This window comes from Carcharhinus amblyrhynchos, chromosome 16 (assembly GCF_965287045.1).
Source record: "Carcharhinus amblyrhynchos chromosome 16, sCarAmb.v2.hapA, whole genome shotgun sequence".
Classification (NCBI taxonomy): Eukaryota; Metazoa; Chordata; class Chondrichthyes; order Carcharhiniformes; family Carcharhinidae; genus Carcharhinus; species Carcharhinus amblyrhynchos.
This window is the reverse complement of record NC_137339.1, coordinates 67,694,985-67,717,616: the sequence shown is the minus strand read 5'-3', so window position 1 is coordinate 67,717,616 and position 22,632 is coordinate 67,694,985. Positions and strand designations below refer to the sequence as shown.

At 44.4% G+C, this 22,632-nt stretch overlaps 1 protein-coding gene across 2 annotated transcripts in view; it reads right to left on the bottom strand.

Moving 5' to 3' along the window:
- Positions 1 to 22,632, bottom strand: part of LOC145354057 (cell adhesion molecule CEACAM5-like) — a 64,033-nt gene that overhangs the window by 8,953 nt on the left and 32,448 nt on the right. The window contains exons 6-8 of one of the 2 annotated variants that reach the window (XM_080205187.1): positions 18,027 to 18,290; positions 10,475 to 10,750; positions 2,233 to 2,496 (exon numbers count right to left, since the gene is read on the bottom strand). In XM_080205187.1, the coding sequence (XP_080061313.1) occupies positions 2,233 to 2,496; positions 10,475 to 10,750; positions 18,027 to 18,290 (804 nt within the window). Of the gene's footprint in view, positions 1 to 2,232; positions 2,497 to 10,474; positions 10,754 to 18,026; positions 18,291 to 22,632 lie in introns of both variants that reach the window. The other variant, XM_080205185.1, reaches the window with a different exon arrangement.

Below are 22,632 nucleotides of genomic sequence, written 5' to 3'. Positions count from 1 at the left end.
CCTGCAGACTAGGTTTTTGTGGCTCATGCACAAGGACCCCCAGGTCCCTCTGCACTGTAGCATGCTGCAGCTTTTCGCCTTTTAAATAAGAATCTCTCCGACTATTATTTCTACCAAAGTGGATAACCTCACACTTGCTAACATTATACTCCATCTGCCAGGTCCTCGCCCACTCGCTCAGCCTATCAGATGCAGGATGGATATTCCTAATGGTGGGGGTGTCCAGGACCAGGAGTCACAGTCTGAGGATTCAGGATGGACCATTTAGGACGGACATGAGGAGACATTTCTTCACCTAAAGAGTGGTGAGCCTGTGGAATTCATTGACACAGGAAGTAGTTGATGTCAAAACATTCAAAAGGCTGTTGGATATAGCACTTGGGGCAAATGGGATCAAAGATAATGGGGAGAAAGCAAGATTAGGCTATTGAGTTGGATGATCAGCTATGGTCATGATGAATGCAGAGCAGGCTCGAAGGGCCATATGGCCTCCTCCTGCTCCTACCTTCCATGTTTTTAGGACATCCAGATCCCTCTGTACATCAGGGTTCTAACACATGCTTGACAGCAAGAATTTCCTGGTAATTAATGGCAACATTTTTGTGACTTTATTTTATAATAGCCCTGTAAAATCAGCAAACACCTTTGCAGGGAAGGGTAATCGATATGGATTACATAAAAGGTCCCAACATTCTTGGGGCTGGAAGGATAGGAAGAAGACTTAGGTCAGGCTGATAGGCCAGTAGCTGGGGAGGTAACATAAGGATGCACCAGTGGGTGTCACCCAGATTTTCACTGTGGTGGAGGTAAGAGGACTGATCAGGGAGGTGGGCAGAGGGCTGGTGAGATAGGAGCACAGGTGAGGGAGTTGCAGGAGGCAGGTTCACTATATTAATTCTAGGGATGAAGGGCTTGTATTATGAAGAGAGATTGAGCAGTTTCGGTCTCTACTTGTTGGAGTTTAGAAGAATGAGAGGAGATCTAACTGAGGTAAAGCATATTTATTAGTCACAAGTAGGCTTACATTCACATTGCAATGAAGTTACTGCGAAAATCCCCTAGTAGCCACACTCCGGCACCTGTTCGGGTACACTGAGGGAGAATTTAGCATGGCCAATCCACCTAACCTGCACATCTTTGGACTGTGGGAGAAAACCGGAGCACACAGAGGAAACCCAACCGGACATGGGGAGATCACACAAACTCCACACAGAAAGTCACTCAAGGCCAGAATTGAACCTAGGTCCCTGGCACTGTGAGGCAGCAGTGTTAACCTCTGCGCCACTGCTAACTGATTGTCATTTATTACAACTGAAGGTTGTGCAACCTCCCACTGCTGACTGGAGCCATTACTCAGGCCTGTGATGACATGTAAGCCAGCATACACCAGACAGGCTCATTTCACAGACCTGAAGTATTAACTCTGTCACTTTATTGCTTCACAGATGCTGTGACAATGTGATTGGCACAGTGGCACAGTGGTTAGCACTGCTGGCTTATGACACCAAGGATACGTGTTCGATTACCAGCTAAAGTCACTGTCTGTATGAAGTTTGTATGTTCTCCCCGTGTCTGCATGGGTTTCCTCCAGAAACTCTAGTTTCCTCCCACAAGTTTACAGGACATGCTGGCTAGATACATTGGCCATCCTAAACTCTCCCTCAATGTACTTGAACAGGTGTTGGAGTGTGGCAACTAGGGGATTTTCACAGTAACTTCATTGCAGTGTGAATGTAAGCCTGCTTGTGACTAATAAATATACTTTAACTCAGTTAGATCTCTCTTATTCTTCTAAACTTCAATGAGTAGAGGCTTAAATTGATCAATCTCTCCTTATAAGACCTGTCGAGTATTTCCCACACTGTCTGTTTTCATGTCTTGTCTCTGGCGGCCCAACTTAAAGTCTCCGACAATCAAACTCAGAGCAACTAAGGACCTGTGGTGTGGGGGGGGAGTTTTTAAATGAGTCTTCAGGTCTGACAGTCACTGATCCTCTGGCGGAGCGAGAAATGTGACATTTTTGCTTCCGGCTGAAGGAGGACATGTCAAAAAAATAGTCACGAAGAGTGATCGAAAACTACATCACGTTATTGGCACGATTAGGAAGCGGGATAGAGTGGGTCTTATCCTGATTCTGGCAACTGTGAGCTGTTCTAACTCAAGTGATTCTTTTTCTCTTCTCACATTTTGCAAGAAAGATTCATGCAAACCATATACAAGGTGGTTACTTACCCGATGGAAAGATTTGCATTGTTTTTTGTTGCCTGCGCTTTGTCTTCTCATTGTAGGTTTCACACGTGTAATTGCCCGAGTTGCCCTGGGTGACGTTACTGATGATCAACTGCCCTTCATCATGGTGCAGGTTGGCCCCATTTCGATACCACCGAAATTCAGAAGGTGGAAAGGACTCCACTTCACATGTGAGGGTAACGTTGGATCCGTAGAGAATTGTATGTTCCTTTGATGCCATCAGCAATTGGGTTTGGTCAGGTCCATCTGCAGACATATTAACAAATAAAAATGTAACATCAGGACAATAGGAGACTCTGTATGTCCATGGGACAACTGCTAGAGAATGACATTTATTGACTTTACTCTGCTTTACCATTATGTGGGCGTACATGGTTTTTTTGTATTCTAACCAGAAACTTCAATCAACCAATAATTCTGTCAACTGATCTGATTGTCAACCTACTAATCTCGCTATTTACCAGACAACTAGTCAAAGAATAAACCAGTTAATAATCAGGTTTAAGCTTATTTATTTATTGTAATAACTATGCTCACATTAGGGCAGCATGGTGGCACAATGGTTAGGACAGCTGCCTCACAGTGTCAGAGACCGAGTTCGATTCCCGGCTTGGGTTACTGTCTGTGTGGAGTCTGCATGTTCTCCCTGTCTCGGTATGGGTTCCCTCCGGATGCTCTCACAGTCTGAAAGACATTCTAGTCACGTGCCTTGGCCATGCTAAATTCTCCCTCGATGTACCTGAACAGATGCCGGAGTGTGGCAACTAGGGGATTTTCACAGTAACTTCATTGCAGTGATAATGTAAGCTTACTTGTGACTAATAAATAAACTTTACATTAAAGTAAATCAGAGGAACTGACACTCCCAGTTAAATACAAGGAAAAGACTCCCTGATGGGTCCATCAATTGACTCCTTAGTCAAGGTGTTCATATTCCAATAGGCCAACCTCAATGGCCTAATTGAAATCATCACATAAACTACCTGAATTACTGCAAAAACACAATGCCTATGGCTCCCAGAACTTAAAATCTTACACACTGGAATGCCTTAGACAGGGAAGACACAGAGAGGCTTTTTTCATTGGGCACACGTTCAGGATGGGGTGTCCTCCATTTTGATCTCGAGATGAAGAGTTTATTCTTCACTTGGATGGTTGCGAATTTTAAAGAGTGTCTACCCACCCACATGAAAGATCCTATCCTATCCTCACTTTTATGCCAAAATAGAAAAAGTATTGGGATCTAGTCTGGCTTCAGAGTATATTTGGGGGTTTCTGGTCTGAAAGATTCATGGTCATGGTGATTGTTAAACTTTTAATTCCAGATTGTTTTTATTTAAATCCAATTTTTCATCTGTTGTGGTGGGACTCGAACCCTGGATCTACTGGCCCAGTGACAATGTTGCTATGCCATCACCACCACCACCTCACACTTAGGTGTAAGGCAGGCAAGCATGACATATCATGACAGCAAGTCTCCTGGTGGGGGTAGCTACAAGCAACATCCACTAGGTTTATGCAACCCAGGCAGGCGAATCTCTATCCAATTGAGTTTACAAGTGGATGGGTTATTGAAAGCGCTTATTTTAGATTTCTCTGACTTTAGACAGAACACACACACTGACAGAGCTAACAGTAGGAAAAGGAATGATAACTTACCCACATGTGAGTGCGGTAAGAGATTTAAAACAAGCAATCATAATTTTAAGACGTATAGATTGATATTTTAAATGCATTTCAAAGAAATTTACTGTGATTAATATTTCTGTCAATGCAAGGCGCTGAAAGGCATCAACAGTTTCAAGCCAATGGTATGGGAAGCCTTAGTTAGCAGAGTCATATCAGGGAGATAATTATAATGGAACAGTAAAGAAAGTTATCTCCAATTGCAATGGGATCTTGATCAATTGGGCCAGTGGGCTGACGAATGGCAGATGGAGTTCAATTTAGACAAATGCAAGGTGATGTATTTTGGTAGATTGAACCAGGGCAGGACTTACTCAGTTAATGGTAGGGTGTTGGGGAGAGTTACAGAACAAAGAGATCTAGGGGTACATGTTCATAGCTCCTTGAAAGTGGAGTCACAGGTGGACAGAGTGGTGAAGAAGGCATTCAGCATCCTTGGTTTCATCGGTCAGAACACTGAATACAGGAGTTGGGACATCCTGTTAAAGTTGTACAAGACATTGGTAAGGCCACACTTGGAATACCATGTGCAAATCTTGTCACCCTATTATAGAGGGTATATTATTAAACTAGAAAGAGTGCAGAAAAGATTTACTACGATGCTACCGGGACTTGATGGATTGAGTTACAAAGAGAGGCTGAACAGGCTAGGACTTTTTTCTCTGGAGTGTAAGAGGCTGAGGGATGACCTGATAGAGGCCTATAAAATAATGAGGGGCATAGATCAACGAGATAGTCAGTACCTTTTCCCAAAAGTAGAGGAGTCTAAAACTCAAGGGCACAGGTTTAAGGTGAGGGGAAGAGATACAGAAGTGTCCAGAGGGGCAATTTTTTCACACAGAGGGTGGTGAGTGTCTGGAACAAGCTGCCAGAGTTGGTAGTAGAGGCAGGTACAATTTTATCTTTTAAAAAGCATTTAGATAGTTACATGTATGATGAGTATAGAGGGATATGGGCCAGAAGCGGGCAATTGGGATTAGCTTAGGGGTTTTAAAAAAAAGAGCGGCATGGACAAGTTAGGCTGAAGGGCCTGTCTCCATGCTGTAAACCTCTATGACTCTATAACACATTTTGCAATTTTCTGAATAGTTGGTTCATAGCCCAGCCATAGATTGGGCGTGACTCTGGACACAGGAAAATATGTCTACTCAACTTGGCAGTGAGCCGGTGGGAACCTCAACTTTAACCTTTGCAGTGGTGTTTACCGTATCCAGGCAACGGGGAAATAACTTTAGCCGAGAGAGATGTAACATGGTCAAATGAAATGGATAAATGAAAAACCATTATGCTGGAAAGTATTGAGCAATTGGCTGAAATAAGTGACAAAGATTTACATTGATGTATGGACATTAAACTAAATCACTTTTCAACTAATGAAAGGCAGAGAATTAGATTAAGAAAATGTAGAACTGATTTTTTTTACTGATAACATGTATTCTGTATTCTGTTGCTGAGACCATCAATATAATATCTTTTTGATTTGATTTATTATTGTCGCATGTATTAACATACAGTGAAAAGTATTGTTTCTTGCGCACTATACAGACAAAACATACCATGCATTGAGAAGGACACGAGAGAGTGCAGAATGTAGTGTTAAGGTATAGAGAAAGATCAACTTAACGCAAGGTAAGTCCATTCAAAAGTCTGACAGCAGCAGGGAAGAAGCTGTCATGAGCCGGTTGGTACGTGACCTCAGAGCTTTATATCTTTTTCCTGAAGGAAGAAGGTGGAAGAGAGAATGTCCGAAGTGGGTGGGGTCCTTAACTATGCTGGTTGCTTTGCTGAGGCAGCGGGAAGCATGGACAGAGTCAATGGATGGGAGGCTGGTTTGCGTGATGGATTGGGCTGCGTTCATGACCTTTTGTAGTTCCTTGTGGTTTTGGACAGAGCTGGAGCTGTACCAAGTGTGATACAACCAGAAAGAATGCTTTCTATAGTGCATCTGTAAACATTGGTGACAGTCATAGCTGACATGCCAAATTTCCTTAGTCTTCTGAGAAAGTAGAGGTGTTGGTGGCTTTCCTTAACTATAGTGTCAGCATGGGGGGGGGGAGGAGGGTGGGACCAGGACAGATCTCCCATTGATCACTGGTTTTTTAATAGTTTTACCTTTATGCTGTGACATTGGTTTCCTCAGTATATTTGTCACCTCATCAGAAAACCCTGCTAACAGGCATGGCTGAAATATTCCAACTCCAATTCTCTTCTTGCACCCAGTAGTGCACTAAGGCAGACTTTTCTGTTTCTGTAGTTGTTAATTCCAAGAATAGTTTGCTAGTCTGTCACTAGGGTCATTTAGCTTAAGGGGCACCACTCCACATTAAGCATGGCTGACCAGGAGCCTCTTCCACTCTTATCATCAGCCATTGGTAACATTACGAATGCACTCACGAACATGCGCGTCTGTTAATATATCCCAAGGTGAGCTACTCCAATTCCCATTTGATATTGTGTTTTTATTTCCTCACTCTACCCCCCAGACCATAAGAAATAGGAACAGGAGTAGGCTATTTGGCCCCTCAAGCCTACTCCACCATTCAATAGGAGCATAGTTCATCCTATCCTTAATCACTTCTTCAGTATAAAAGTAGAAAAGCGTTGTTACAATTGATTAGGGTAAGACCCACATCTGGAGTATGGTGTCCAGTTCTGGTCTCTTTATTTGAGGAAGGATGTGATGGGATTGGAGGCAGTTCAGAGGAGGTTCTCCAGATTGATTCTGGGATGAAAGTGTTGATGTACGAGGAGTGATTCAACAGTTTGGGCTTATACTCACTGGAGAATGAGAGGGGATCTGATCGAGGTATATAAAATACTAAAAGGGATTGATTGATAAAGTAAACCTACATCAAATGTTTTCCCTTGTGAAGCAATCTAGAACAACAGGTCTAGGTTGAGAAGTGGTAGATTGAAAACTGAGATGAGGAGAAACTATTTCTCACAGAGGATGGCGAATTTGTGGAACTCGGTGCCCCATAGCGTGGTGGAGTCTGAATCATTGAATGATTGAATGAAGGAGATAGACATATTTCTGATTAAAAAAAAGGTTAAAGAGATGGATAGGTGTGGATTTGAGACCAGAGAGAGATCAGCCATGATCTGATTGAAATGGTGGAGCAGACTCAAAGGGCTGAATAAGCCTATTTCTGCTCCTAATTCCCATGTTCCTATATTCCTACACCATCCTATCTCATTCATAGAGAAAATATATAGTCCAATAAAATGCTTCACAATGGGTGAGATTGACTGGCTGTTCACTCAGGCTGGATCTTCTGGTCCTGCTGGTTCCTGTACCCCTGTCATGGGCTTCATGGCACCACAGGGTGGATTCAACAGGAAATCCCATTGACAATGGCTGGACCAGAAGACCCCGCCATGGGGGAGACCTGAAAATCTCATCCAATATCTTTAAAACAAGAATTAAACATTCTCATCTGATTCCAGGTATTTTGCTTTTTTTTTAAAACCTCTTGAAGAATAATTTATTCCTTCAAACATAACCCACGAGATTGTGCCTGACACTTAAATTTTAAAATAATCCTACATTCAAAATGTAGTTCAATTTGGCTGACAGGTTTTGTTAGTGATCATTTTTTCCCTTCCCATTCTTAAAGCCAGCCATTGGAAGGATTTGCAGGTTGCAGGGGCTTTTACGTAGCGTAAGGACGGATAAAGCTCCGGGGCCTGATGGTATTTATCCCAGGCTGCTTAGGGAGGTGAAAGATGAAATTGCTGGGCCTCTGGCGCAAATCTTTGTCCCTTCTTTGGACTCAGGTGAGGTCCCAGAGGACTGGAGGGTAGCAAATGTGGTCCTGCTGTTCAAAAAAGGTAGTAGGGATAACCCTGGAAATTATAGACCGGTGAGTTTGACATCGGTGGTAGGGAAATTAATGGAAAAAATACTTAGGGGTAGGATGTATGAGCATTTGGAGCGTTGCGATCTGATTAGGGATACGCAACATGGCTTTGTTAGAGGGAGGTCTTGCCTTACGAATCTGGTGGAATTCTTTGAGGAGGTGACAAAAACGGTTGACGATGGGAGAGCCGTTGATGTCATCTATATGGATTTCAGTAAGGCGTTTGACAAAGTCCCTCATGGTAGGCTGGTAGAAAAAGTTAAGGCGCATGGGATACGAGGCCAGGTAGCTAGGTGGATTGAGAACTGGCTGGGTAATAGGAGACAGAGGGTGGTTGTGGAGGGGACCTTGTCGGGCTAGAGGCCAGTGACCAGTGGTGTGCCGCAGGGCTCAGTACTGGGACCTCTCCTCTTTGTAGTATACATAAATGACTTGGAAGAGAGTGTAGGTGGTGTGATCAGCAAGTTTGCTGATGACACCAAGATGGTAGGGTTGGCGGGTACTGAACTGGATTGTCAGGTGATACAACAGGATATAGATAGGTTGGTGCATTGGGCAGATAGGTGGCAGATGGAATTTAATCCTGACAAATGCGAGGTGATGCATTTTGGAAGGAATAATGCAGAGAGGAGCTATGTGATAAAAGGTAGACAGATTAGGAGTATAAACATACAGAGGAACCTGGGAGTGCAGGTTCACAAATCCATGAAGGTTGCGTCACAAGTGGAGAAGGTTGTTAGGAAGGCATATGGAATGTTAGCCTTTATAGGAAGGGGTATAGAGTATAAAAGCTGCCATCTAATGCTTCAGTTGTACAGAACGTTGGTTAGACCGCATTTGGAGTACTGCGTCCAGTTCTGGTCACCTTACTAACGGAAGGACGTGGAGTCTCTGGAAAGGGTGCAGAGGAGGTTTACCAGGATGTTGCCTGGCATGGAGGGGCTGGGTTACGAGGAAAGGTTGGAGAAACTGGGACTTTTCTCCTTGGAAAGACGGAGATTGAGGGGGGACATGATAGAAGTATATAAGATACTGAAGGGAATAGATAGAGTCAATAGTGATAGGCTGCTCCCTAGACTGGGTACAAACACGAGAGGTCATGATTTAAGGGTGAGCAGGGAGAGGTATAATTTGGAAGTGAGAGGAAGGTTCTTTACGCAGAGAGTTGTGGGGGTGTGGAACGCGCTACCGAGTAGGGTGGTGGAGGCAGGAACGTTGGACTCGTTTAAGGTTCAGTTAGATAGACACATGAGTGAAACGAGGATGGAGGGTTATGGTAGGGGCTATTAAATAAGGTTAGAACCTCGGGAGACACCAGAAAAGCAGGCTTGTAAGATTAACGTTTTTGTCTTTTTATTCCGCAGGTGGAGGTCCACCTCGTGTCAAACGAGGGGCATGCACACGGTGGGTCGTGCATGGGCTGCTCTTGGAAGTTCCGCGAGTGGCCTAGTACTTCGTGTCGGTGTGTGTGCTTGATCCTGGACCGGTAGACGGGCGCCGCAACAGCTCGGTGACTAGCACTGCTAGCTGTGCAGATACATGGATTTGGGCCTGTGTCTGTGGGAGTTTGTGCATTCTCCCTGTGGTTGCGTGGGTTTCCTCCGGGCGCTCCGGTTTCCTCCCACACCCCAAAGATGTGCTCTTAGGCTGATTGGTTTTACCAAATTGACACTATTCTCCCCTGAATCTGGCTAAGTTAGGGGTTCCATTTGTAGACATGCAGGGTAGAATAGGTGTAGGGTGATGCGGCGGCGCGGGCTCGTTGGGCCGAAGGGCCTGTTTCCCGTGCTGGGTTGTTCTTTGTTCTTTGTTCTATCACTCAACCTGTTTAAATACACCTTCCTTGGCTGTCAAGTCCTGGGGTGGGAGTTGAACTCAAGGAAGCTAACTTACTGCACCACACTCTTTACCGCAAGTTGTAAGATACAATTCTGCCTGGATTAAAAGGTATGAGTTATAAGGAGAGGCTGGACAAACTGAGGTTTTCTCTGGAGCGGCGGAGGCTGAGGGGAGACCCGATAGAAGTCTATAAAACGATAACAGCATAGACAGGGTTGACAATCAGAATCTTTTTCCCAAAGTTGAAATGTTTAATGCTAAGGGGCATGCATTAAAGGTGTTAGGGGGAAAGTTCAAAGGAGATGTGAGAGGCAAGTTTTTTTCATAGTGGGCATTGAGTGTCTGGAACATAGAAATATAGAAGATAGGAGGAGAAAGAGGCTATTTGGCCTTTGAGCCTGCTCCACCATTCATCACGACCATGGCTTGGCCAACTCAATTGTCTAATCCTGCTTTCTCCCCATGTGCTATTTCCAGCCGCCTCTTGAATACATTAAATGTTTTGGCATCAACTACTTCCTATGCTAATGAATTCCACAGGCTCACCACTCTTTGGGTGAAGAAGTGGCTCCTCACCTCCATCCTAAATGGTCTACCCCGAATCCTCAGACTATGAACGTGCTGCCAGGGGTGGTGGAGGAGGCAGGTACAATCGGGGTGTTTAAGGGGCTTTTAAATAAGCACATGAATGTGAAAGGAGTAGAGGAATATGGACAAAGGGCAGGCAGAAGGGTTTAGTTTAATTTAGTATCATGTTCGGCACAACATTGTGGGCTGAAGGGCCTGTGCCAGTGTTGTATTGTTCTATGTAACTCAGTGAAAGACAGTTCAATACTCACAGTAAATGATTAGTTCGAACTGGTCGCTCTCTTTGCTGCTGATCGTGCTCAGGGCTTTACACGTGTAGTTCCCCGTCTCAGATCTGTTCACTGCACTGAGTGTTAACGTTTTATTCCCTTCCGAAAGTTTCATGTTTCCTTCACTTGCGAGTATCAGCTGATTCTTGGCCCAAATAATGGAACGAAAATGACCAGACACATCACAGGTCAGAGTCACGGTGTCAGTGCCTTCCACCGGATGTGTAGCATTGGCAATGATTTTTGGTTTGGTAATACCTTCTGAGACAAAAAGAGAATCACAGTTTTATTCTGAGAAAACAATCCTGTTTATTCTGTGCTGTGTTTGGAAATGCATTGACTGAGTGGCACGGTGACACAGTGGTTAGCACTGCTGCCTCATTGTGCCAGGGACCCGGGTTCAATCCTGGTCTTGGGTCACCGTGAGGAGCTCTCACATTCTGCCTGTGTCTGTGTGGTTTTCCGCTGGGTGCTTTCCTCCCACAGCACAAAGATGTGCAGGTTAGGTGGATTGGCCATGCTAAATTGCCCCTTAGTGTCCCACAATGTGCAGGTTAGGTGGATTGGCCATGCTAAATTGCCCCTTAGTGTCCCACAATGTGCAGGTTAGGTGGATTGGCCATGCTAAATTGCCCCTTAGTGTCCCACAATGTGCAGGTTAGGTGGATTGGCCATGCTAAATTGCCCCTTAGTGTCCCACAATGTGCAAGTTAGGTGGATTGGCCATGCTAAATTGCCCCTTAGTGTCCCACAATGTGCAGGCTAGGTGGATTGGCCATGCTAAATTGCCCTTTAGTGTCCCACAATGTGCAGGTTAGGTGGATTGGCCATGCTAAATTGCCTTTTAGTGTTGCAAGATGGGGTTAGATGAATTAGCCTTGGCAAATATGTGGGGTTATGGGATAGGGTGAGGAGAGAATCCTGGGTAGGATATTCTGTCAGAAAGATGGTGCAGGCTCAATGGGCCAAATGGCCTCTTTTGCACTGGAGGGATTCTGTAATTCTGTGACCTAAGGGCTGGGAGCAACTTTGGGTAACTCTTGTTGCCTGCCTTTGTGCTTGCTGCGAAATGAAATTGCAAGTTGGAGCAACAATGGTGTACACATAATGAAGCACATCACTTCAGGAACAAATCACTGCATAGTGTTACAAAGCAGCTGTACAACAATCACGTTTAACTTAATTTACCCAATAAACCAACAATGATCGTTGCATCTTGTATGGGTAAATCTGCAAGGTTAGGGAAATGAAATTGGCCACGCAAAGTAATTTCTTTTATAAGTGATCCCTCTGTAAGATGAGAGCATCACAGGCTATACCAGTACTGATTGCCCATCCCTAATTGCCCCTTGAGAAGGTGATGGCGAGTTGCCTTCTTAAACACTGCAGTCCCTGTAAAGGAGGGAGTACCAGGATTTTGACCCAGCGATTTTGGAAGTCTGTGCCTCAGAAGGTGGTGGAGGTGGGGCCATTGAAAATGTTGAAGGTGGAGGTAAAGAGATTCTTGTTGGCCATTTGTGGGTAGATATGAATGTGGGGTTAGAAACATAAACAGATTGGCCATGGCCCTATTGAATAGCAGAGTTGGCTGGAGGGGCTGAATGGCCTACATGCTCACAGCAATGAACAAGCAAGCCACTCAGTTTAAGGGTAATTAGGGAATGGGCAACAACTGCAAGCCTAGCCAACATCCCGTGAAAGAATGTTTTTAAATAGACTTCACCAGCTGATAACACAGATTTAAATTCACTTAGAGCAGAAATACCAGCCAATCTGCTAGAAATACTGGGAGGTACAACAGACAGAATACACCTTCTAGGCCTTGTACTGGGGCTAATTCACATGTGGCTACTCTCTGACCCACACTGTCTCCTGTTGCATGACAAAGAGCTGGAATGTGAAAATGTGGTTCTGCAAATATGTATTGAAAGGACGCATAAAAACGGCTGGATTTACACAACATAACCACAAACATCTGGCAGAAAAATTTATGCCGGGGGGAGTGGGGGGGGTGGCAGGGTGGGGGAATGTTTGCAGTTCTTTTTATGGCTTTCAGCAAACCTCTCCACACAGATCCCTTCAGCGATTCCAGAAAGAATTTGACACTTCAACCTGTCTCCACAAGAAGAAAATGGTTAAGAGGCCAATTTCCCCATCACTTGGTTCTGGGAGGTAACGTTTTGGAATGCAGCAACATGAAACAAAACCAAGAGGGATAACTTGCCAAGTGTATGATTTATGTCGATGATTTAAATATCCAATTAACTTTTTACAATGGCCATGCTCTCTCCCTTGTATTAAAGCAGCCTGGAGTGTAATATGATCTGTGTAGAAAGATTGAGTATTACTGCTCATTCTGTGGTGGCCATTTTAGAATGTTTTGTGATGTTCTTTAAGTTGTTTTATGAATAATATATTATTTAATATTTTGTGGGGCAACATGGGTGGCACAGTAGTTAGTCATGCCAGGGACCTGAGTTCAATTCCGGCCTTGGGTGACTGCATATGTGGAGTTTGCACTTCCTTCCCGTGTCTGTATGGGTTTCCTCCGGGTCCTCTGGTTTCCTCCCACACTCCAAAGATGCACAGGTTAGGTGGATTGGCCACGCTAAATTGCTTCTCAAGATGTCTAGGTTGGATGGATTAGCCATGGCAAATATGTGGGGTTACAGAGATATGGTGGGCAAATGGGCCTGGATAAGACACTGGGTGAGACTGTCCGGCTTCCCAGCCGTGTGTTTCCCGCCAGTAGGAGGTGGCACATTGTTTGCTCATGGCGGGAATCTCTGGTCCCGCCTCTGTCAATGGGAAACCCATGGGTGGGTGTGTGCTTCCGATGGGACCAGAGAATCCCACCAGCGTGACTGGCTGGAGAATTCTAGCCACTCTGTCAGAGAGTAGGTTTAGACTTGCTGGGCCAACTGGCCTCCTTCTGCACTGTAGGTATTCTATGCATATGTCCATGCACGAACTGGTACTCAAAGTATAAAATAAAAAGTGTACAGATGAGACTAGAACAACCCAGAACCCAACGTGACCTACGTCAAAAATTTGAAAATAATTGCACTTTCTGCATTGACCATTTTGGATTGTTTTGGAATATTGTGTATAATTCCGGTCACCACACTACCAGAAAGATGTGGATGGTTTGGGGAGGGTACAGAAGAGGTTTACCAGGATGTTGCTTGGTCTGGAGGGTATTAGCTATGAGGAGAGGTTGGATAAACTTAGTTTGTTCCCACTGGAATGACAGAGGTTGAGGGGTGGCCTGATAGAGGTTTATAAAATTATGAGTGGCGTGGACCGAGTGGATAGTCAGATGCTCTTTCCCAGAGTAGAAAAGTCAAGTACGAGCGGACATGGGTTTAAGGTGTGTGGGGAAAGGTTTAGAGGAGATGTGCGAGGCAGCTTTTTTGACACAGAGGGTGCTGCCTGGGGTGATGGTGGGAACAGGTACGATAGTGGCATTTAAGGGGCAACTAGACAAATACAGGAATAGGACGGGAATGGAAGGATATGGATTTCGTGAGTGCGTACAGTGTTAGATTAGGCAGGCATCATGATTGGTGCAGCTTGGAGGGCTGAAGGGCATGTTCCTGTGCTGTACTTTTTTTCATTCTTTGTTGTTCTTGGAAGTCTTTTATGAATAGAGTATATTTTTGCAAAGAGAAGAAACTGGGCTAAGCTTCAAAGTTACGCCCCAGGTTATTAAACATGCAGAAATTTTTCAGTAGATTTGGAAACCTCTCTGCTTAAAAGCTGAGAACATTTAATCTGGGAACATGCTAATTGATGGGATTAGGGAAGGAGTGGCGGTGCTACTGGGACACTGTAGCAGGTAGATGAAAGATTAATGCAGAGGTCACTGAAACCACCAGCAGTCAGAAGTGAGAATCAGATTTTGGGACAATATAGTTGGTGGAATAGGACACCACTGAAGGAAGTATTTCTGGGGGGAGAGGGTAAGATTGGTCTCGGGAGAAGGAGCAGGTAGGGTAGATTGCAAAGTGGGCAGCTTTTCCGCCATTCCGTGTTATTTCCCAACATAAATTTCACCCACTTTGGGCTCGTATTGGGGCACAGTGGTTAGGGTCTGGGTAAGATGCTCATTCGGAGAGTTGGTGCAGAACTGATGGGCTGAATTGTAGAAATTCTATGGATTCATCCAAATTCATTACTCATTGACATCAGTGAGAAAGATGAGTGGGCCATGTGATTTTGTTCACCTCCAGCCTTGTGAGTGAGCTTACCCTTGCTCCATCCTGGGGTTTGATGTGAATAAGGCATTCAACTGAATAACAACTCCCTTTTATGTAGACCAGGGGTCATTTTATGAAAATATATCTCTTCCTTAACCAATTGAGACCCTGTGATTTCTAGGTGGGGTTACACTCCCATGAGTACAGCTCTCAGACCCAGCTAACAAATAGATCTCACCATCACATCCTGATGTATAGGTGGTAAGTGAGGAGGAGAGGATTACAGTACTTTAAATATCATACAATCTACAATGTAAAGAGAGACCATTTAGCCCATCGAACCTGCACCGACAGCAATCCTACCCAGACCCTATCCCCATAACTCCATTTATAGTCCCTCTAATACTAAGGGGCAACGGAGCATGGCCAATCAACCTAACCCGCACATCTTTGGACAGTGGGGGGGAAACCAGAGCACCCGGAGGAAACCCACGCAGACACAGGGAGAATGTGCAAACTCCACTCTTTAAGAGGGGAGAGATACAAAAATATCCAGAGGGGCAGTTTTTTCTCACAGTGGGTGGTGAGTGTCTGGAACAAGCTATCAGAGGTAGTAGTAGAGGTGGATACAATTTTGTCTTATAAAAAGCATTTAGACAGTTACAAGGCTAAGATAGATATGGGGAATATGGGCCAAATGTGGGCAATCGGGGCTAGCTTAGTGGTTAAAAAAAGGGGCAAACAAGATGGGCCGAAGGGCCTGTTTTCATGCTATAAACCACTGTGACTGTACACAGACAGTCACCCGAGGCCGGAATTGAACCCAGTTCACTGTGCCACCATGCCACACCTATCTGCATTGGAGAAGAGAACCCTCCAATGATCTCACTGGTGGACTGGTGGACAGCCTGCACATGATGGAGGTTAATGCAGTCATAAACTCTATAGGAAAATGTAGCATTATTCGAGAGGGTAAAACCTGCAAACTTTTTTTTTTACTTTAACAGGTCAGACAAGGGGGTAATTCAACATTTGAAAATGACATGAAATAGCTTGCTGGCCAGTTCTTATTCCTTTACATTCACTCCAGCAGATAGGACACAGGGCTTGGGATATAGGGCAGTTCTGTATCATCCCATTTAACCTCATGCACTGACTTGAAATGACCTTCAGAGGCTGGGGAATGGACTGAACTTTTAAGGGGAATATTAGGAGGCCAATTATAAGAGCAAGTTGAAGAGTTTGTTAAATACATGGAAAGAAAATAAATAATAGCGTCTGCAGATCTCGAGGCAAGTCGGAACATAACCTTCTCATTCAGAAGGCTTCATAATTCAGACAGTATTAGATTGAAGACTGGTTATACTCCCTGACTGATTCTCCATCTGCTTTCCATACATGGGGGTGAGGTGGGGATGTTAGGAAGGTGGTGAGGATGGGAGAGGGGAAGTGGGTGGTTTGGTGCGATTCACTGTTGCCAGTTTGGAATCGCAAGTCAAGGTCAAAAGTCTGTCTGATAATTTTTAGGCTTTGACACTGTTCAGATGTCACCCCTCTGTGAGTGTTTTTGTGTGTGATTCTCTGTGAGTATATGTGTGTTTCTGTGTGTGTATTTCTGTGCATGTGTGTGTATTTCTGTGTGTGTTTCTGTGCATGTGTGTGCGTGTTTCTGTGTTTTGATGTACATGTTTGTGTCTGTGATTCAGTGCATGTATGTGTGTGCATGTGTGTTTCTGTGTTTTGGTGTACATGTCTGTGTGTCTGTGTGTCTGTGTGTGTGTGTCTGTGTGTCTGTGTGATAGAGTCATAGAGATTTACAGCATGGAAGCAGGCCCTTTGGCCCAACTTGACCATGCTGCCCTTTTCTTTAAATCCCTAAGCTAGTCCCAATTGTCCCCATTTGGCCCATCTTACCGATGTAACTGTCTAAATGCTTTTTAAAAGACAAAATTGTACCCACCACTACTATTACATCTGGCAATTTGTTCCAGAACTCACCATCCTCTGTGTGAAAAAATTACCACTCTGGATACTTTTGTATCTCTCCCCGCTCCCCTTAAACCTATGCCCTCTAGTTTTAGACTCTCCTACTTTTGGAAAAAGATATTGTCTATCTAGTCGATTTATGCCCCTCATTATTTTATAGACCTCTATAAGATCACCCCTCAGCTTCCTACGCTCCACGGAAAAAAGTCCCAGTCTATCCAGCCTCTCCTTATAACTCAATCCATCAAGTTCCAGTAGCATCCTAGCAAACTTTTTCTGAACTCTTTCTAGTTTAAATAATATCCTTTTTATAATAGGGTTACCAGAATTGTAGATAGTGTGGCCTTACCAATGCCTTGTACAACTTCAACAAGATATCCCAACTCCTGTATTCAATGTCCTGATCAATGAAACCAAGCATGCCTTCTTCACCACTCTGTCCACCCGTGATTCCACTTTCAAGGAGCTATGAACTTTTACTCCTAGATCTCTTTGTCCTGTAACTCTCCCCAGTGCTCTACCATTAACTGATTAAGTCCTGCCCTGGTTCAATCTACCAAAATGCATCACCTGGCATTTATCTGAATTAAACTCCATCAGCCATTCGTCAGCCCACTGGCCCAATTGATCAAGATTCCATTGCAATCCGAGATATCCTTCTTCATTGTCCACTATGCCATCAATCCTGGTGTCATCTGCAAACTTACTAACCATGCCTGTGTGCATGTGTATGTTTCTGTGTGTGTATGTGTATGTGTGTGTGTATATATGGTGTGCGTGTGTGTGTGTTTTTCTGTGTGTGTTCCTATGTGTGTGCGTGTGTGTGTGTGTTGTTTCTGTTGTGTTTCTCTGTGTGTCTGTGTGTACGTGTGGGGCAGGGGGGGAGTGGTGGGGTACATTTCTACGTGCATTTCATCCTCTATGTTATAATCTGGATTACAAGCTACGCCCCCTCTCTTTCAGGCTCTGACCATTTAATTCTGCAATATTTTATTTTGATGATAGTGATTGCAATGCCAGTGATTAGCATTTCGCTGATTGGCTACTTTGGTCCCCTTCATCTCTCCCTCTTTTAATTTCTTCAGGAGGCTAACCTAATTAATTAAAAAGCCCGTTTACATCTGAGAATTGAACTGTTGACATATCATTAGTCACATACTGATGACAAAGTGAGTCGGTAACATTGACAGTGATACTAATGCACAGGATGCATTCTATTGCAAACTTCCAAATGTACTTTAAACAAGGTGGGTTGTTATTAATGGTGAGTCTTTGGGTCCATCCTGAACTCTGTGGCTTGGCAAATGACATGCTTCCCCATCCCTGTGTTTGGAAAGACAATTGCTTACCGATTAGGGTGATTTGCTTTGTAGCCTCCGCGTATAAATTAGTCCGGTTATTATGAGCCTTGCAGGTGTAATTCCCAAAGTCGTCTGTAGTGATGTTGATGAGTTCCAGTTTTGGGCCTGTCTGCTGAAGGAGTTCGCCATTTAGCAGCCACTCGAATGTTGCCGGTGGATTGGAATCCGCAGAACACGTGAAGGTGACATTAGATTCTGGAACGTAGGCTTCCTTCCCATCCTCAGTGTTAAGCTGGGGCAGGTCCGGCCCATCTGGAATGAGGTAACATGTGCTGCTCTCGGTAATGATCTTTTGATTTGATTTGACTTATTATTGTCACATGTCACAAGTTTTGTCTGTACAAGCTCTGTACAGACAAAGTAAAACCAGACAACACTGGAAAATCTCAGCAGGTCTGACAGTGTCTGAGAGGAGAAAATAGAGCCAATGTTTTGAGTCTGGATGAGCTTTCTTCAGAGCGCTCTGACAAATGGTAATCTAGACTTGAAACTGTAGCTCCATTCTCTTTCCACAGATGCTGTCAGACCTGCTGAGATTTTCCAGTGTTTTCTGTTTTTTGTTTCAGATTCCAGCATCTTCAGTATTTGTACAAAGCATACCATTCATAGAGTACATAGGAGAGAAGGACAGTATGCAGAATATAGTGTTGCAGCTACCCATACAGTATTGAGAAAGATCAGCTTACTCGGGCAGCATTTATATCTCCAGGGACTCCTCATAGCTCCAGGGACCCATGTTTAATTCCAGTCTTGGGTGTCTGTGTGTAGTTTGCATGTTCTCCCCATGTGTGCGAGGGATTCCTCCAGATACTCTGGTTTCCTCCCACAGTCCAAAGATGTGTACTTCAGATTAAATTAGCCATGTGAAATGTGTGGGATTATAGGGATAGGGCGGGGGAGAGGACCTGGGAAGATACTCTGTCAGGAGTCAATGCAGACTCGATGGGCTGAATGGCCTCTTCTGCACTATAGGGATTCCATGATATGCTGGGTCCATTCAAAGGTCTGGTGGCAACAGGGAAGAAGCTGTTTTTGCTTCGGTTGTATTTTGTTCCCAGCGGAAGAAGGTGGAAGAGAGTACGTCTGGAGTGCGTGGGTCTTTGTTGGGGAGTGCATCACTAAAACGCAGGCTTACTGAGTTCCTAAACATAACAATAATAAGATGGAGCACTGCTTACTGCAAACCAACTTGCTAAAAGCAAGCACAAGACTTCAGAGGAAAATGAGACTGGTCATGAAAGTTATCAGTGTTATATGTACTTAGCAAATGGGGTGGAAAATACTTGGACAAGATTGGAATGATTCATATCCAGGTTCCTCAGTGTCTAAATCTTCCAGCGTTCGAGAGGTGGATAAACTGTGGGTGGCCAACATTACATGGAAAGTATGTTGGACAGCCTGCCTGTCTGATTAGATGCTCAGGGGTAAATTTTCCAGTCCCGTCTGTGGCTGGAATCGCCGCAGGTGGAACAGGAAAATTTGATGAACCATCTAAAGCATCTGTTGACTTTGGATGGGAATTTTCTGGTTTGGAGTGGACAGGTCTGGAAAATCCTACCCCTTGTATATAATGCGGATGTGGAGATAAGCATATCTCAGCATCTGTATTGTAAGTGCATGTGTATTGTACCACACGGTTTTACCTACCCTTTTTTTGGGTAGTCAGAAGCTTTTTCCCAGGGTGGAAGAGTCAATTACTAGGGGAAATAGGTTTAAGGTGTGAAGGGCAAGGTTTAAAGAAGATTCACATGGCAAATTTTGTGCACAAAGGAACTGTGTAAAACTCTGCTTGGAACTCGATGCTGGGGGAAATAGTGGAAGCAGATACGATAGTGACTTTTTAGGGGCATCTTGACAAACACGTGAATAGATGGGAATGGAGTGATATGGTCCCTGGAAGGATAGGGGGTTTTAGTTCAGTCAGGCAGCATGGTCAGTGTGCAGGCTTGAAGGGCCAAAGGGCCTGTTTCTGTGCTATAATTTTCTTTGTTCTTTTTATTCTCTTGTGAACGTGGGGTTGCCAGCTAGGCCAGCATTTATTGCCCATCCCTAATTGCCCTTGAACTGAGTTCCCCGCTAGACTCCTTCAGAGGGCATTTAAGGACGGCACGGTAGCACAGTGGAGCTGCCTCACAGCTCCAGGGACCTGGGTTCGATTCCCAGCTCGGGTCACTGTCTGTGTGGAGTTTGCACATTCTCCTTGTGTCTGCGTGGGTTTCTTCCGGGTGCTCCAGTTTCCTCCCACATGTGTGGGTCAGGTTGATTGGCCATGCTAAAATTGCCTCATAGTGTCCTAAAAATGCTTAGGTTGGAGGGATTAGCAGGTAAAATATGTAGGGATATGGGGGTAGGGCCTGGGTGGGATTGTGGTTGGTGCAGACTCGATGGGCCGAAGGGCCTCTTTCTGCACTGTAAGGTTCTATGATTCAACTACATTGTTGTGGATCTGGAGCATTTGGATGAGCATTTGAAACTCAATAGCATACAGATCAAGTGTGGAAAATGGAATAAGAATTGATAGGTTCTTGATGGCTGATGAAGACACAATAGGCCAAAGGGCAATTTTGTGTTGTAAAACTCTGTGGAGTCACATGCAGGCCAGATCAGGTAAGGATGGCAAATTTCCTTCCCTAAAGGACATTACTGAACCAGATGTGTTTTTACCACAATCGATGCTTTCATAGCCATCATTGGACTTCTAATTCCAGATTTTTTTATTGAATTCAAATTTCACCATCTGCTGTGGTGGGATTCGAACCCAGATTCCCAGAGCATGACCTTGGCTGTCTGGATTACTCGTCTATCATTAAAAGGTTGGTTCAGGTACAAAATTCACTTGTTATAAATATATTCTAACAGTTGAGGTGAAACCACTTGAGGTCAAAGTGAGTAAGGTGAATTATACAGTCAAACTGTTCCTGGTTTCTGGAATCATAGAACCCCTACAGTGCAGAATAGGCCATTCAGCCCATGGTATCTAACCCAGAGCTTCTCACCCACCCTATCCTTGTAACCTCACACATTTCCTACGCTAATCCATCTAACCTAAACATCTTTGGACTGTGGGACGAAACCAGATCAGCTAAAGAAAAGGCACATACACACAGGGAGAACATTCAAACTCCGCACAGATAGTGACCCAAGGCTGGAATTGAACTCAGGACTCTGATACTGTGAAGCAGCAGCACACTGTACTACCATGCCATCCTGGAATCTGGTAAGAAGTCTCACAACACCAGGTTAAAGTTCAACAGGTTTATTTGGTAGCAAAAACACACTAGCTTTCGGAGCACTGCCCCTTTGTCAGGTGAGTGGGGAGTTCTGATGACAAACGGGGCATATAAAGGCACACACTCAGTTTACAGAATACTGATTAGAATGCGAGTCTTTACAGCTAATCAAGTCTTAAAGGTGCACACAACATGAGTGGAGATGGCATTAAGCATAGGTTAAAGAGGTGTGTATTGTCTCCAGACAGGACATTAAGTGAGATGTTGCAAGCCCAGGCAAGTCATGGGGGTTCCAGATAGTGTGACATGAACCCAAGATCCTGGTTGAGGACGTCCTCATGTGTGTGGAACTTGGCTACCAGTTTTTGCTCAGCGTCTCTGCACTGTCATGTGTGTTGTGGGCTTGCGACATCTCACTTACTGTCCTGTCTGGAGGCAATACACACCTCTTTAACCTATGCTAAATGCTATCTCCACTCACATTGTCTGCACTTTTAAGACTTGATTAGCTGTAAAGACTCGCATTCTAATCAGTATTCTGTAAACCGAGTGTGTGCCTTTATATGCCCTGTTTGTCATCAGAACTCCCCAATCGCCTGACGAAGGGGCAGTGCTCCAAAAGCTAGTGGTGTTTGCTACCAAATAAACCTGTTGGACTTTAACCTGGTGTTGTGAGACTTCTTACAGTGTTTCCCCCAGTCCAATGCCGGCATCTCTACATCCTGGAATCCAGCAGGCAAGCTCAGCAATGTTAAGCAATTGTGGCTTTGCTTTTGAAATAACCCATTCTAGTTAAGCATTAGATCATCAGGATATGTTTTTTGAATGCGCTCTTGTCTTGTACAGGAGCAAGAATGTCTTACTGCAGCTGTTCAGGGCCATGGTGAGACCAAACCTGGAATATTGTGAGCAATTTTGGTCTCCTTCTTAAGAAACGATGTCCTTGCCTTGGAGGGAGCACAGGGAAGGTTTACCAGACTGATTCCTGGGATGGCAGGATTGCTGATAGAGGAGAGATTGGGCTGAATGAGCCTATATTCACCGGAGTTTGGAAGAATGAGAGGGGATCTCATTGAAATGTCAAAAATACTGATAAGGCAGGCCAGAGTGTATTCACAGATGTTCTTACTTCTCTGTGTGTGTGTGTGGGAGGTGGGGGGGCAGTCTAGGACAAGAGGTCACAACCTCAGGATATGGTTTAAGTTTTTCTTAAGTTAAAGTTTATTACTGTCACAAATAGGCATATATTAACACCTCAATGAAGTTACTGTGAAAATCCCTGAGTCGCCATACTCCTGCGCCTGTTCAGGGTACATTTAGTGTGGCCAATGCGCCTAACCAATTGTGCATGTAACCTATTGTTA